Consider the following 15,206-nt stretch of genomic DNA (forward strand, 5'->3'; position numbering starts at 1 on the left):
TACACGACCAAACCGGTTAGTTGGTTGATTCTGATTATTTAATTTATGAGTTGGTTGACATGGATTTTTGTTTATAATATTATAAATGCCCATTGTTGAATTCTTGACCTAATATTCATCCTAAGTACATGTTAATCATTAAGCATTTTCTTTTAAACAAAACCAATACTACTACTAAAGTCAAACTACAACAAAAAGTCAACCACAATACCACCACTTCACTCCACCTCCTGCCACAAACCATATCTCCAAAGTTCCCTGCAAAACCACCCACAATATTAGTACAATCTCGAAAGAAAGGGTCTTTGTTTGACTTTTAAGGGTCAAATTTATTCTTTTAATTCAAAATTTCGCAAGAATCGCAACAATTTGTAGACTAAAAACTAAATATATGGATGTCAAAAACAATATAGTATCCAAAAACTTCTTACCTAAAGCTTCCATCTAGCCATGAACAAGAGTCGAACCATCTTCACAATCCTTGTACACAACCATCATTTGATCGACACCATGGATAAACCCTCTCCTATCATATCAAATAAAATCACACCAATCAAATAAACCATCAAGATAAAGTGTTAAATGCAAGAAATAGCAACATATTTCCTTTGCTTTGTTTATAATTATAGCATCCTGCTTCCATTTCTTTTCCTATTACATCATTATACTTTGAACACTCCATCCAATTATCACAATGTCATTCAAATACAAAGCAAATTTGAATGTTACAATGCCATAATTGGGTAGATCTTTCAAAATATAATGTCGTAATAAAAAAAGGGAAAAATATTAAAATACAATGCTATAATACACAGATAAATGAAAAAGATCACTTACATTCGTACAACTCCCTAAAGGCCCTTTTGCATGTACTAAATCCTCATTCGGACACCTAGAAGCTTCCATACCTTCGGTCAATGAGAAACCAAACAGCCGGCAACTATTTTTAGCCGTCGAAACCGGTTCTTCAGGAAGCTTCTTCATCGGACTAACAAAAACTTGACGGCTTTGATCATTAAACGCCTTCACATTATCAACATAATGTACCGGATAACCGTCGGGAACCCGACCAATCGCTTGCGGAAACCTTAAAACCGATGAAGGTGAAGATGACGAAAACGCCCTCGACGGCTGACTCCATAAATTTCCATTTGAAGTTATTTCTTGACCTTGCAAGACCCGATTGAATCTTAAAGATTCACCAAAGCCTACACTCGTTTGATTTCTGGTGTTATTTGAAGGGTAAAAACCGTAAATTTCTTGACCTTGCAAGACCTTGTGGAACCTTATAGATTCCCCCAAGTCCGAGGTTGTCCGATCTGTAAAAAAAATACGTAAAAAAAGTTATCTTTTGTTGTTTTTTACGTTAAATATTAAAAAAAATTAAAAATAAGTAAAAATATGTGCCTTTGAGAACGGGAAAACCGGTACGTGTCCTTTTCGATATCGGTGACACAAAGCTTCCAATTTCCGAAACTGGACCCAATCGCTCGATTTCCCATGGAGAAACCCTATTTTGCCTTGGAACTTCCACACTGTCCCATCGTACCTGAAATAAACAATAACAGTATCAGTAACAGTGACAATAGCATTTTGAACAGTAATACTGGGAATTTAAGATAAAGTTTAAAAGGAATTTGTACCGTTAGGCATCGCCATTTAGATCCGGGCCACTTGGCGGGATCGATATCGCTAACCCCGGTCACTGTTCCCATAGACCTGTAAAATATCGCGATAAAAAATGAGTTTTTTATTTTATTTTGTTTTTGTTTTTAATGGTGTTGGGAATTATGGGATTTGGCAAACCTTTGGTCTCCTGAATCTTCTGTTTCGAGTCGCATTTTGAACCGCATTCCAGGAGAGAATGTAACGGAAAGGCTTTTTAGGAACTGGTTGTATGGCACGATGCACTCCGATGAACCACCCCTAGCATTTTTGTTTGTTGAATTTAGAGGGCATAAACGTAATTTTGCTAACAAAAAACTAAAAATCAAGACCTTAGGACAGTTACATTTCTTTTTCTTTTTTAAGACAAGACTCATGTCAATGGAACAAAAATTGCAATTTTTCATCCCATTAAAAACGGCACAAAACCTTACTCGTCAACACACTAACATTTTACTTCTTTGCTCTTATTGGTTTTACCTCTCAACTGCTCCCACATTGAGATTGATGAACATCATGAAATTTGTTTTCTTTTTTTTTGACAGGGGTAAAATCGTAATTTAATATCGTTTAGACTGTTTACTAAGTCTGTTTTGGATAAAAGTAAATGTCTGGTTCCTCACGTAGTCACGTATGACAATTTTATACTTTTATCAAGAGGTAAAAGTCTGAATATAATGACAAATTTTACCAGTTTACCCTTTTCTTTAGAGTATAGCTGAAATATTTATCTATTTCTCACAAAGTTTTCTGTGTATTTTGGAATAAAATACAAACATGTATACATTAAAGTCAAAAAGAAATAGTTATTTAGTTACCTTGGATTATAATAGACGTTGAAAACAGTTCTTCTAGAAATGGAATTGACCACATTCGCAAAGTCATTCATCTGAAGACTACAAAACGTTGGTAAACTCGAAGCCACCTTTGCTTGTGTCGCTCTTCGGATTCCCAACCTTAATACTCCATCATCACCCCTGAAACATCAGTCGCAAAATGACTAAAATGGCCTCACGTTTTTCCACACAAATTGACCAAAATGCCCTCACCTGAGAAAAAGAACCGCATCTCCGCACACAAGCTTCTTCTTGTTCACGAACGCACTCCAACCAGTCGTTAGCAAATGCCTCCGAGGCTGTCCTGCTCGAATTCAGTAATAATTGTCGATAATTATTGAAAATTAAGAAACGGATTCAAAGGGTAAAATGGTAATTTTGTTTTTGTACCTCGGTAGATATGTCGGAATTTCCATTCGGTCCCATGAAGATCTTTGGCTACAAGCTCTTGTGAAGGCCTCTGTTGTTTATAATCCAGTGGTGGAAAGCAGTCCTCGGCGGCACGACGGGGGACGGAGAAGCCGCCGTGGGTGCTGGTATCGGAGGCGGTGAGTGTCTTGCAGAACATATGCGGCGTTGTCGACTTTTCAGCCACGCCGTTGTCGTCCTCCGCCGATTCGACTTTCCGACCACCTTCACGCCATTTCTGCTCAAGCTGTTTTATGCCACCGAGCAAAATTAAGCTAAAAACCATAGTCCAAAACTGAATTATTGTCTTGAAAATCAAAATGTAAACAAACCTGAGGATCTTGAATCAAGGAAACTTGAGCGTAAACATCGTCAGTTCCAGCTTCAGCCTAATTCCATGACAGTTCATTAATATATGACCTGATTAATCACTAATTTACAGATTATGGTAAGCAAGAATTAAACTTACGTGAAGCTTGACGTCAAGAACACAGCAAAACACGTGAGGGGGGAGATTACAGTCGCCGGAAGTGGGACAATCGCCGCTGGATTGTAGCTGTTCGAGGTGACCTTGAGGGCAGTACACAACGGCGTTTCCTTTCTTCGGTAGCGATATCAGAGGTCCGGCACAAGCGTGCCACAACTCCAAACAGCACACTACCGGAGTAGAGTCAGAACCAGAACCAGAACTCACCGGCGGCGGAGCAGGAGCAGGAACAGTGATAGAACCAGATGCGTTAGAAGACGATGACGACGTTGAAACCTCATCGGTATCATCGTCGTTAACGGTGTTCAGATCGATTAAACCACACATCATCTCAGAATCTCTTTTCTTTTACAAACCCGGAAACAAATTCGCAATTCATGAAAGTGGAAAAACACAAAAGAAAGAAACTTTCTTAAATACTCTCTTTCTTCTCTCGCTTTCTCTCTCTAAAAGTAAAGGTTGTTTGCATAATTGCACATAGATACACATCAAAATCACATCTTTTGATGGGGTGTTGATTGAATTTCGTCTTTAATCCTCTGTGATTTGCTGCAAAAGTTGCAGAAGCAGCTGCAGTAGCGCTGCCACTGCGAGGGTACGAAGAGAGAGAAAGAGAGAAAGAAGAGAGAGAGGGTGGCTGCCGGTGACGCCCTGTAATTCCGGGAGGGTGTCAATTCTGTCTCCTTCCTATTCAAACAAATCTCTCTCGTGTCGTGTTTCTTATTGGCATACATACACGCATATCCATGGAGATAAAGAGGAAAGTTTCTTTTCTCCAAACTATTTTTTAATTTTTGACAATAATTTTATCCTTTCTAGTTTCTAGTTAATATATTTGTTTTTACCTTGTTCAATAAAAATACATTGTTTAGCTAAATATAAACAATACATTAAATATAGCAAATGACAAAGAATTATTTAATTGCATTTTTTTCCAAAATTTTCATCTATGAAGTTGAATTTTGTTAATGAAACTTTTTATATAACATACAATAGGCATGCATGTTTCTTAAAGATGTCTTTTTCTTAATAAACTTTGTTTCGTATCTTTTGTATTTTCTTTTATTTTCAGAATAAGAATGCATAAATCTAAATTACTATTAAATTGCTTATAAATTATACATGTCTCGCATGAGACTTGACTCTCAATGTTATTAAAAGATAGTGTTGGATTAATTGGTTATATGGAAAGTTTTATTATATTAAGATAACTTTGATTTTTGATTCTAAAATTTTGTTTTTCTTAGTTTTAGTATTAAATGAGGATTTTATTTTATTAGTATAAATGAAGTTAATGTTTAGGATGTTTAAGTTAACTTTTTCAGCAATAAATTTCACCAAGTAATTTCTTATTTTTGTTTTTTTCGTCTTTGTTCAGTTCATACATGCGGCACCAAGGTAATATCAAGTAGTATACCTACACCTTGGTATCAGAGCCTAGGGCTCGTAAAGACCTAGGACGGTCGGTTTCAAATAAAAATATAGCCTTCGCTGCAGAGAAGACGCAACGGGAATCAGGTTAAGTTGAAGAGGGTGTGATAGTTTTTTAGCGCGAGTTGAAGCATCTCAACAGCAGCCTGATTTTTCTTGATCTGGCTTGTTCTAATGTAGAGAGACTAACCGGAGGCGCGGAATAAACAGACAGGAAGACATTGGAGCGAGTGGCTTTTATTCGGTTCATTTTGCGGGTGATGGGAGACGATAAAGGTGGTCGTGTGTAACGACCCAAAAATTCTGACTAAAAATTTCTTTTTAAAACATTACTAAAACTAGATTTATAAAAAACGTATCATAAGTCATAACATAACTTTCGAGTATTAAATTCAAAACATAATCTCATTATCAGAGTCAAACATTCCCAGACTAACTGACTATGGTGTGTGCACTGCAATCTTCCCGAGCTCCTCTTTTGAAAACTGAGTACCTGAAACCAAAATTGAAAACCGTAAGCACGAAGCTTAGTGAGCTCCCCCAATCTACCACATACCATACAATAACATATAAAGCACATACTGGGCCTTGCCCACTGCATCGGACCGAAGTCCGGACTAACTAGGGCCTTGCCCCCTGCATCGGACCAAAGTCCGGAACTAACTGAACATCACATAACATAAACATATCAACTAGCATGAACACACATATACTGCATACTGCATCTGGCCGTAGCCCGGAACACATAACACATAAATCCTGTCTGAGCCACGAAGGCATCAAACATACTAACTACTGCATCGGATCAAAATCCGGAAACTACTGCTAGCTAAACGGGCCGACATTGTGGCCTTAGACCCGTTCCTACTGGAAGGAAACTCACCTGAACTGCTGAGCTCTGTCGATAATCCTCTGGCTGCTAATCGACAATCCCCTGAGCCGCTGCTCCTCCAGCTCTCCGAGCTACCAATATCAATATGACACTTAGTCTGACAGTCCTCTAAAAGTCAACTAAGTCAAAGTCAAAATCCTGGTCAAAGTCAACCTTCCAGGTCAACTCTACTCGCCGAGTCCTCCTAATGACTCGCCGAGTTCATATGCTCAGGGTCTTTCTATTCGCGACTCGACTCGCCGAGTCAGTCCATGACTCGCCGAGTCCAACTATTTTCGAGTCCTGTCCTGTCCAACTCGCTGAGTCACCACCCGACTCACTGATTCGAGTCTTAACTCGAAGGGTTTGGGGTTTAGCGACCTGACTCGCCGAGTCCAATAATAGACTCGCCGAGCCCAAGGCAATCTTCAACCAACTCGTCGAGTTGTTCTTCCAACTTGCCGAGTTCATGCCTAACTTCATCCGACTCGACGAGTTGTTCATCCCATTCGTCGAGTTCCTCCTCATCTTCATGCTACTCGCCGAGTCCACTCGAAGGACTCGCCGAGTCCAATTAGATCTACATACATGCAGAGGACTTTTGAGTCATGCATGGACTCCAAACTGTAGATCCACTCTTCTAAAGCCTATTCCTTACGTAAAGTGGCAAACTTTACGTGTAGCTAACGAGATCTAGGCTCAAATCACTATAAACTAGGGTTTGAGACAAAGGGGCTCAACAATCAACCCATAGACTGATGCTTTATGATTCTCTAGGCCAAGATACACATAGATCTGAAGTAGCAACTTCAGATCTGGGCTTCTAACTCGAAATGGTTCATGAACTTGTCCTAAAAGCCCCAAATCCCATGATAAAGGTTGATCTATATGCAAAAGAGGGAAGGTAACGACTCATTACCTTCAAATGCTCTGAAAGACCTCACAAACTCTGGATCTACTACCAATTCTTGAATCCCCAATGTGTGCCTTCTTCCTTCTTCCTTCAAATCACCCAAAATGGCAAGAAAGCTTGAATGAGCAACAATGGAGGCTTATGGTTTCTGGTTCTAGACTATAGGGCCGCAAATGAGCCCTAGGGAAGAGAATAAGATGCTTAAATAGGGTACCAAGTCCCGAAATTAGGGTTTCCTCGTTCAGACCCAACTCGCCGAGTTCACGAGCCGACTCGCCGAGTTGGTCACTTACTCGATCCCCCGGATCCCGCTCCGACTCGTCGAGTTCCTCCCTGGGCACGATGAGTCCACTCCCTGACTTAGGGTTTCTTTCCTTTTCTTGGCCTTTCTGATCTTGGGTGTTACATCGTGACCTTGTCTTGTTGTTCGGAGGAAAAGTGCTCTCGGAACAAGCTTGATTAGATCGGGGTTGTCAAAAAAAGAGAATAAGATGTTGATTGGTTGACATCAAAAGGCATGAAAAATCAAAGGGTTGTGTTCACATTAATCGGACAACAATGATTGGCGAGGAAGAAAGTTCGACTTGTTCGTGATAAGGGGATACCGACGTAGGTGCGTGAAAAGCGGGGTAGGAAGGACTTGTCATAGTAGGTGGATTTGGATTCAGTTCGTTTGGCATGATTGAAAGAAAACGGTAAAGCAAGTGGCTTTGTTTTCTTGGTCAGTGGAGATGCATCTTTGAGCAAAGGTGATCGGAACAAAGGAAGAGATTGGAGAATAACACGGTGTGGACATTATGGCGGTGGAAGTTCAAATCGGATGGCTTTGGATTTGGTCGAGAATCTAAGAAAAGTCTAGATGGCAATGAACGTATCCAACGGGATGTCATGTTACATGTTACGTGTGCTGTGAACAATCAAAAGTGTATGGAGGACTTTGGATGTGACCGAGATGGAGGTCCGGTGTCTGGGAAAAGTCGGGATGGTTCAGGAAGACGGTGAACAAAGGATGTGAATGTGGTAGTGTTCGTCGGTGGTTAATGGCAGAGAAACATAATTATAAGTGATAGGCATGGACAAACCGATTAAGGGGGTGATTGTTGGATTAATCGGTTAGTTAATAAGAAAAGTTTTATTATATTAGGATAACTTTGATGCTAGAAGGTTGTTTTTCCTAGTTTTAGTATTAAATGAGGATTCTATTTTATTAGAATGAATGAGGTTAATGTTTAAGATGTTTAAGTTAACTATTTTAGTAATAAAGTTCACTAAGTAATTCTCCACTCTTGTTTTTTTCTTCTTCTTTGTTCAGTACATATCTTGGGCACCAAGGTAATATTATGTGGTATACCTACAGATAGCATCTTGACCATCCCATTAGTACTTACGTTTTTTTAGATGAAACTTAAACCTTCATTCTTACGAAGAAAAAAACACAGGCAAATAACTTTTATAATAATAATAATAATAAAACTAAAATCTAGCTGAGTAACAAATTTTTACAACCATATTAAAAACATGAATACTATTCATCTTTATTTTTACAATACAACCTTGAAATTTTTTGTAAGTGGTAAATATTTTTTTTTCTAAATTATAAAAACCAAAAACACAATATATTTAATGTTTAGTAATATATTTAATATAATAAATAGCTTACCCTATCTTGAAAAAATAATATTTGATTATATCTTATACTATATTATAAAGTACATTAGTTATATATTCAATTTTAAGATATATGTTACAAAGCTTTTTATACGAATCAATTATACATAAATAATTTATTAATATTTGCCAAAAGTTTGAAAACTTAAATTAAGGAAAATAATTAAAAAATTCAATTCGAAGCCAAATGAAATTTTAAAATATTAAATTCATATATATAAATTAAATTACATTTCTTAAAGACGCCTGAATTAATTAATTTACATATATAATATAAACAAACAATATAAATATAAAGTATAAACATAAATATTTTATTTAAAACTCTAAAAATTTTATTACACAATAACTAATAATAAAATCTAATAATTATTTCTACACATGAAACTATTCTTTAAAAAACTATTTATCGTCGCTGCTTTGCACGAACACATATTTAGCTTATTCTTTAAATAGATTGTATTTTTGGACGTAAATTATAAATATTAGTCATAAGCATTACATAATACATGTGATTATTGATTGATAGTCAACCATAAGGTTTTATTATGCTATATATTACTACTAAATATTTTGTATAGTTAATTACTAGATAAAGATGTTTATTAAACTTTAGATCAAATCAAGCATTATATTTATATTAGTAATAAAATACCAAAAAGGTATGACTATGAATTCTACATTAAAAGGGTCTAATGTTTCTCAGAAAAAATGCTGTATTTTTCTGAAAATAATAAGTGTCTTGCATAAATTTTCTTACATGCATTATTTGTAAAAGACTTATGTTTTACGAAGATCGTCATTTACATCATGCCAATAAATATCATGAATAGTTTTTCGAACATTTCAAAGTAAATGTTAATATTTATTTTAGGAAATGAAGTAAATACTTTATTGTACTAGCTTTGCAATTTATTGCTAGTACCGAATATCTTTGACCTTGGTCCACTTTCTAAAAAAAACTTGTTATATTGTTTTTTTATTCAAATGTATGCAATTTAAATCTTCAGAAGATGTATATCAAAGTTGAAAATTGTGTAATTTAAATTTGAAACAACTCATTAAGTGTGTTTAATTTTCAAATTATCAGCATTTGTCAGTGTATTGAGGTCTATTGATGTCTAATGATGGTTTTATCTAGATAAGTTAAATACAGAAAAAGAAAATTATATTCATTATTTAAGTAAAATAAAAGAAAGCTACGTCCCAGATATGATTTTCATATACTTGAAAACATGTAGTTCTTCATAGTTTCACAACTAGTAGGTTACAACATACTATAAATTCGTTTTCTTTTTTCATTTTGTTAGAGACATATACATTAGGTTTGCATCAATATTATTTATTGATGGACATAAATACAAAGTTATTAATAGTTTTTTCATATGTTGTTACAAATCATACTTTAGGTAGAAAAATGAAGTACATTGAGTTGTCATACGTCTCCTTGTTTGTGAAAATCGGACTTAATCATACGAGAACTACTTGTCCTAGTCATTGGAGGTTACAAAGACCTTTCACCATCCTTGTCGGATTTCATTATTTATGAATAACAATTTTATTTTTTTCATATAAAAAAACATCGATAAATTTAATACTTAGGTAATACTTATACAGTACATACACAATAAAAAAAAACATACATTGTTACTATATACATACATTTATTCCATCTCCCTCTTATTAAAATTGAACAAAACTTATAATTAGAATATCATTGATAAGTCATATATATTGATCGCAAAAAAACGTGAATTGGATAAAGGTCAAAACAAGTAACTTTTTTAACATGCATGGGTTTTTAACTTTTTTTGATTGACCCATCACCATCAGTATATCTAATAATAAATAATTCATGAGCTAAATTTGAATAAAAGAACTATGTTATTATAATCCAATGCTGATAATAAAATAAAGCATTATATATAAGCAATTTAAATACATTTTAAAACAAATTTCGACTCGATTTCACTTATTTGATACGTATTTGATATGTTTCGTTACAGTCAATTTATTCATTTCATTGCCTATTATCATAAGAATACAAACCAATTTTACTTGGGTTATATGAATGAATTGGAATTATTTTATGCCTAGACATCGATTCAACTAATTTTCATACAAACATAGCACTTCTAAGAAAATATAAAAATATTTCTAAGGAAAAATAAAATTAGAAAAATACAAATATATCTTGAATATTGAAGAAGCATATGTAGGTCACGAGCATAGTACCCAAAAATGAAAAAGAAATTAAAGAAAAAGTCATTGTCAATAGTAAAGGGACCAATAGGACTCTTGTAGGCCTACCCAACCCTAGGCTTAGGATAGGGGTACGTCAAGCCGGACAAAACGGGTTGCACCTTAATATCCGGTTTACATTTACTCCGCTAACTCGTTTTATCCGCCTCATTTTGTACTACTTTTCTCCATAAATAAGTTCGCTATTTAAGTTAGAAATTAAATATTCTCCTACTTTTATTCCTATAAATCCTCATACTCAATTAAATGATTACATGTGTCATATTAATATTTAATATATTAAAATATTATTAAATGAGCGTTAAATGATACACATGTCACTATTCAATTGGGTAGGAGGATTTGTAGGAAAAAATAATAGGAGGATATTTAATTTCTCTTAAGTTTTTGATATGAAAAAAATTGTATAAATGGTCCTGTGGTTTGCAGATCTTTTTGATAAGATCTAAAAAAAAAATTTAACAGTAAAAAATGTTTATATTTATGATTTAGTTATAGTTTTGGTCTATTTCGTTAATTTAAACACTTAGCTATTAACTTTTTATTAATTAATATTTTACTATCACTGACCATTTTATTTCTATAGTCATCTCTTTTTACCAAACTAAAAAGAGTGTTTTTATAATTCTTTATTTAATTTTATTAAATTATTATACGTTAATTTTTTTTTATTTTATTAAACTATTATACATTATTTTTTTAATTTCATCTTTATTGGATTAATTATTTTATTTGATTATTATATATTAACTAATTGTAGTTTTAATATATAATGTTTATATATTAATAAATATATACATTATTATATATTTAATTTATTGGTATGGGTTATTCGTATGTTCAACTATATGAGAGTCAAACACATTGATTCTCAGTCTCTTTGTCTTATCAGGGTCGATGATGAAATTTCTACATCCTTTTGGCGGGATGCTTGGATGCGTGACGTGCCTCTTGTCTCTATTTGTCCAAGAATTTCTGAATTCCTTGTTATTTGAAGTGGTTGCCCCTACAAAATCCTTGGTTTTTAATGATGTTGTTCATAGGGCATTTTTTGGACTTCTATTAGGTGTTCTACAGCCAAGATTAGTTGGAGTTTTTGGCTTCAAAATCTTATTTATGCCACAATTTTGTTGTAATGTTTTTCTTCTAGCTTTAATAAAATTATGTGTTCCAAAAAAATACTTTTTTTTTACTTTTTTATTAGATTATTTTTTTTTTAATTTCTTTTTTATCAGTTTAATTCTTTTTTTTTGGTTTATTATATTTAACTTATTATTTTCTATATATAATAAATATTAGTTTATTTTTAATGTATAAAATTAGTTATGTTTAATTCATAATCCATCAGAATCCTTTATATTTGCCACTAAGCCCGTCATTTTCCACTAGAACCATCAATATTTTGACCACCAGGAGGTCCAATCCAAACATCCATGGTAAGTTCCTTCACTTGTTGCCTTTTACCACCTTGCGTAGCTACATCATACTACCTGGTAAGTTCCTCCATTCCTTGCCTTCTACAACCCATGCACAACCCAACAACATCAAAGCTTCAAACCCACACTACCTGAAAAGATCTAGCGGCAGATATGGTGGTTTGAAAACCCTAGATCTAACATTTTCGCCTTTAAGAGCGGTGTTAGTAACGAATATCAGGCTGGAGGATGTTTCCAATGTTTTAGAAACTTGTTTGAATAGTTTTGTCGAACCATTTGGACGGGGAATCGGGGAAAGGACGGGTTTAACTACAACCGGTTTAATGCTTATTTCTGGATCGGAACAAACCAGTCAGTTTATACAAAAAACCGGTTGAACCATTTAATTGAATAAAAACACATGGAAAAACTACCTTACATAATAAACTTTGGTGGTCTTTTTTACATCTATTTAGATTTCTCTAAATAAAAAACATATGGTAAATGTTATGAAGTTTTTTGTTGCGTATTTTGTAGGTAGTCTATTGGTGCAGTTTTGGTCGAGAATGATGGTGGGATGTCAAGTCAACCAAGAAAATTACACCCTTTGTTTGCAAATAGAACGTAATATAATGGTAAACAGGGGTATCAATCCTCGGGGAAATGGTTGTATTAAATTACTAATGCAATCTAATAGAACTATTGTAAATAAACTAATTAATTACAATTAAACTAAAAAAATGGGGGGGGGGGGTTGTTTGATTACTTGAAAACTAAAAGACTTGAATAACTAAAAACTTGCAATTAAACAAGATAGTGAGATGCTCAAATATTGGAGAGAGTTGGTTAACTAAGGCAATTCAACACAATGAACATTCATGTGTTTATCATTAGGATTCAACATGAAGCTTATCATTCATCCCAAATTGGTTATAGCAATCATGAAACATGATATGCCAAGATTCCTCTTATGTAGTATGGAGGTTGGGGAAGCCCATAACACACCTTCTTAATCAAGATCAAAGGTTTAATTGAAGCAATTGAACCCAAGAAGTTAATTAGCCTTAAGAAAGAAGGAATCCCCAATTCCTAGAGGATATCAATGCTTACACATCCATAAAGGAGCTATGATTCATAAACTACAGATGATTTTTACCATCATAAGGTCCTTGTTCTAAGTTAATTCAATGATTCAATGCAAAACCAAAGAAATAAACTAACAATAGTTCATTCAAGTGTCAAGCTCATGATCAAAGCATCAAACAAGCATAAGAAATATGATCTAGAACCATAAACATAAGATAATTGATAATCTAGCATGAATCCTTCAAAAACCCACAAACATTCAAAGGTTTTAACCAAAGTTAACCAATATAGAGAGATTAGCCACTCATGGCAACAAAATGACAATCACAAAAGTCTAATTGCATAAAGAAACTACCAATGACTTGGAAAGATGAATATAAATGGGTTTCAAGCTCCAAAATCGCCTTCTTCAGCTCTCCAATCGTGTAAAATTGAAGTAATGGCTGCTAGATCTGATCCTCCAAGGTTATGGTGTGCCAAATGACCAAAACACCCAAACTGGGCAGTTGTGCGGGTACCCGTGCAACGAAAATTCCACCTACGCAAGTGTTGCTGTAATGCTATTGGCTCCTCATTCCTCCACTCCACCCTTCCACTACCAAAGATTCATTTGGTCTCCTCCATATCCATGTGATTCAAATCAACCAATCATCTTTTAGCTTCAAATGTGGATGCTCCAAGCCCAAAATAAAAGTCCAATATCCATCTTCATAAGCCCACTTCATCCAAGCCTTTTGCTTTTTAAGCCCAAATCTTCTTTGGTGGATCCGCCAAGCCCAATAATGCATCGGAAAGCCCACTAAGCCCAACTCCAGTCAAACCGCAACCGCAATGAGCTCCAAAATCTTGCAAAATTCCTCATGCAAAATAAAAAGTCCTCGATACGATCCATGATAAAGAAAATAAAGAATATACAATGCAATACTAATAGAAAGAGCTAAAAATCTAAAATAAACTAATAAAAATAATGAAATAAAATAAGCTATCAAATGACTGATTGTAGGCGATGGTCGGCGACTTTCAGCAAGATGATGCGCCGTGCAAGGTGGTAGAAAGCAACGAATTGAGGAACTAACAAGGGGTATTCAGATCGGGCATCCTAGTGGTTCAAACAGTGGTGGTTGTAACGAAAAACGACCGACTTAATTGAAAATAGAAAGGATTCTGAAGGAATGTGAAGAGGTTGTCGTCGGTGGTTACTGATAGCATTGGATGGAACAGGATGGTAGCGTTTCCATCAGACCTTCGATGAAGGTGATTAGCGATGGTCCTGATGATTTTCAACGGTGAGATGCGACGCTTTTACGTATTACGACGACTTTGTTGTGGAACTAATAAAATTAACAAGAATTTACGTTATACATTAAAAATAAATGTAATAATCCAAGACGCGGTATTGTGAATACAAAGAGAGCAGGACACACGACACGATCAACTGCTCAGTCCTAAAAAAGGAAATTGAAGAAAAGCAACTAAAGGGAAACGTGATAGAAATTTCCAAGAGCCTACAAGCCAAATTTGATGCAGAAAACCCCAAAGATGCCGCTGGAAGGGCAAATCATAGGATAGAAATCCTTGCGATCCACCACAAAAAGGGGAGAGTAGAACGCACAGCAAATGCACGAAGCATCACAAAAGCAATGCAGGGGCTGACGTTCTCCATGGGCGACCCAAGCCCAACCTTCTGGAGTGGGCACAACCCCTAGTCATCCAAGGATCCATTCGAGATGTCATCATCCACTGAGTGTACGTTGACACGGAAAACTCCGCAGACATCATCTATGAACATTGTTTCCGAATGCTACCAAACGCGTGGAAGGAAGGCCTGAGGCCAGCTACAAGACAACTCACAGGATTAATAGGGCACAACTTGTGGCCCTTAGGTACGATTCACCTACCATATACACTAACTGACCATGAAAAAACCAAGCGACGGACCGCCCTGGTAGATTTTGTGGTCATATGACACCCGTCAGAACACAATGCCATATTGGGGCGGACGACTCTACTAAAGTTCGGAGAAATCCCATCAACAATCCATGGGATAGTGAAATTCAGTAAAAGTCGAGGACCAGGGACAATCCTAGCCACTCCCCCAAGGGAGCTCAAATGCTACGAGATCATGCAACCTAGAGACATATCAGCTGAAGCCAAGAGACCGAGA

General features: G+C 35.4%; 1 protein-coding gene across 1 annotated transcript; it reads right to left on the bottom strand.

Annotated features, from left to right (window-relative positions):
• LOC111884676 (auxin response factor 3) lies at positions 1-4,155 on the bottom strand. The gene is made up of 11 exons (XM_023880987.3): positions 3,379-4,155; positions 3,242-3,298; positions 2,892-3,156; positions 2,715-2,805; positions 2,484-2,642; positions 1,807-1,926; positions 1,644-1,719; positions 1,408-1,549; positions 838-1,319; positions 432-526; positions 1-258 (listed from the first exon to the last, which is right to left on the bottom strand). The coding sequence occupies exons 1-10, from the start codon at positions 3,724-3,726 to the stop codon at positions 473-475; spliced, it is 1,794 nt and encodes a 597-aa protein (XP_023736755.1). The 5' UTR covers positions 3,727-4,155; the 3' UTR covers positions 1-258; positions 432-472.
• Between the last annotated feature and the right edge of the window lie 11,051 nt (positions 4,156-15,206).

Source organism: Lactuca sativa, chromosome 7, assembly GCF_002870075.4.
Source record: "Lactuca sativa cultivar Salinas chromosome 7, Lsat_Salinas_v11, whole genome shotgun sequence".
Taxonomy (NCBI): Eukaryota; Viridiplantae; Streptophyta; class Magnoliopsida; order Asterales; family Asteraceae; genus Lactuca; species Lactuca sativa.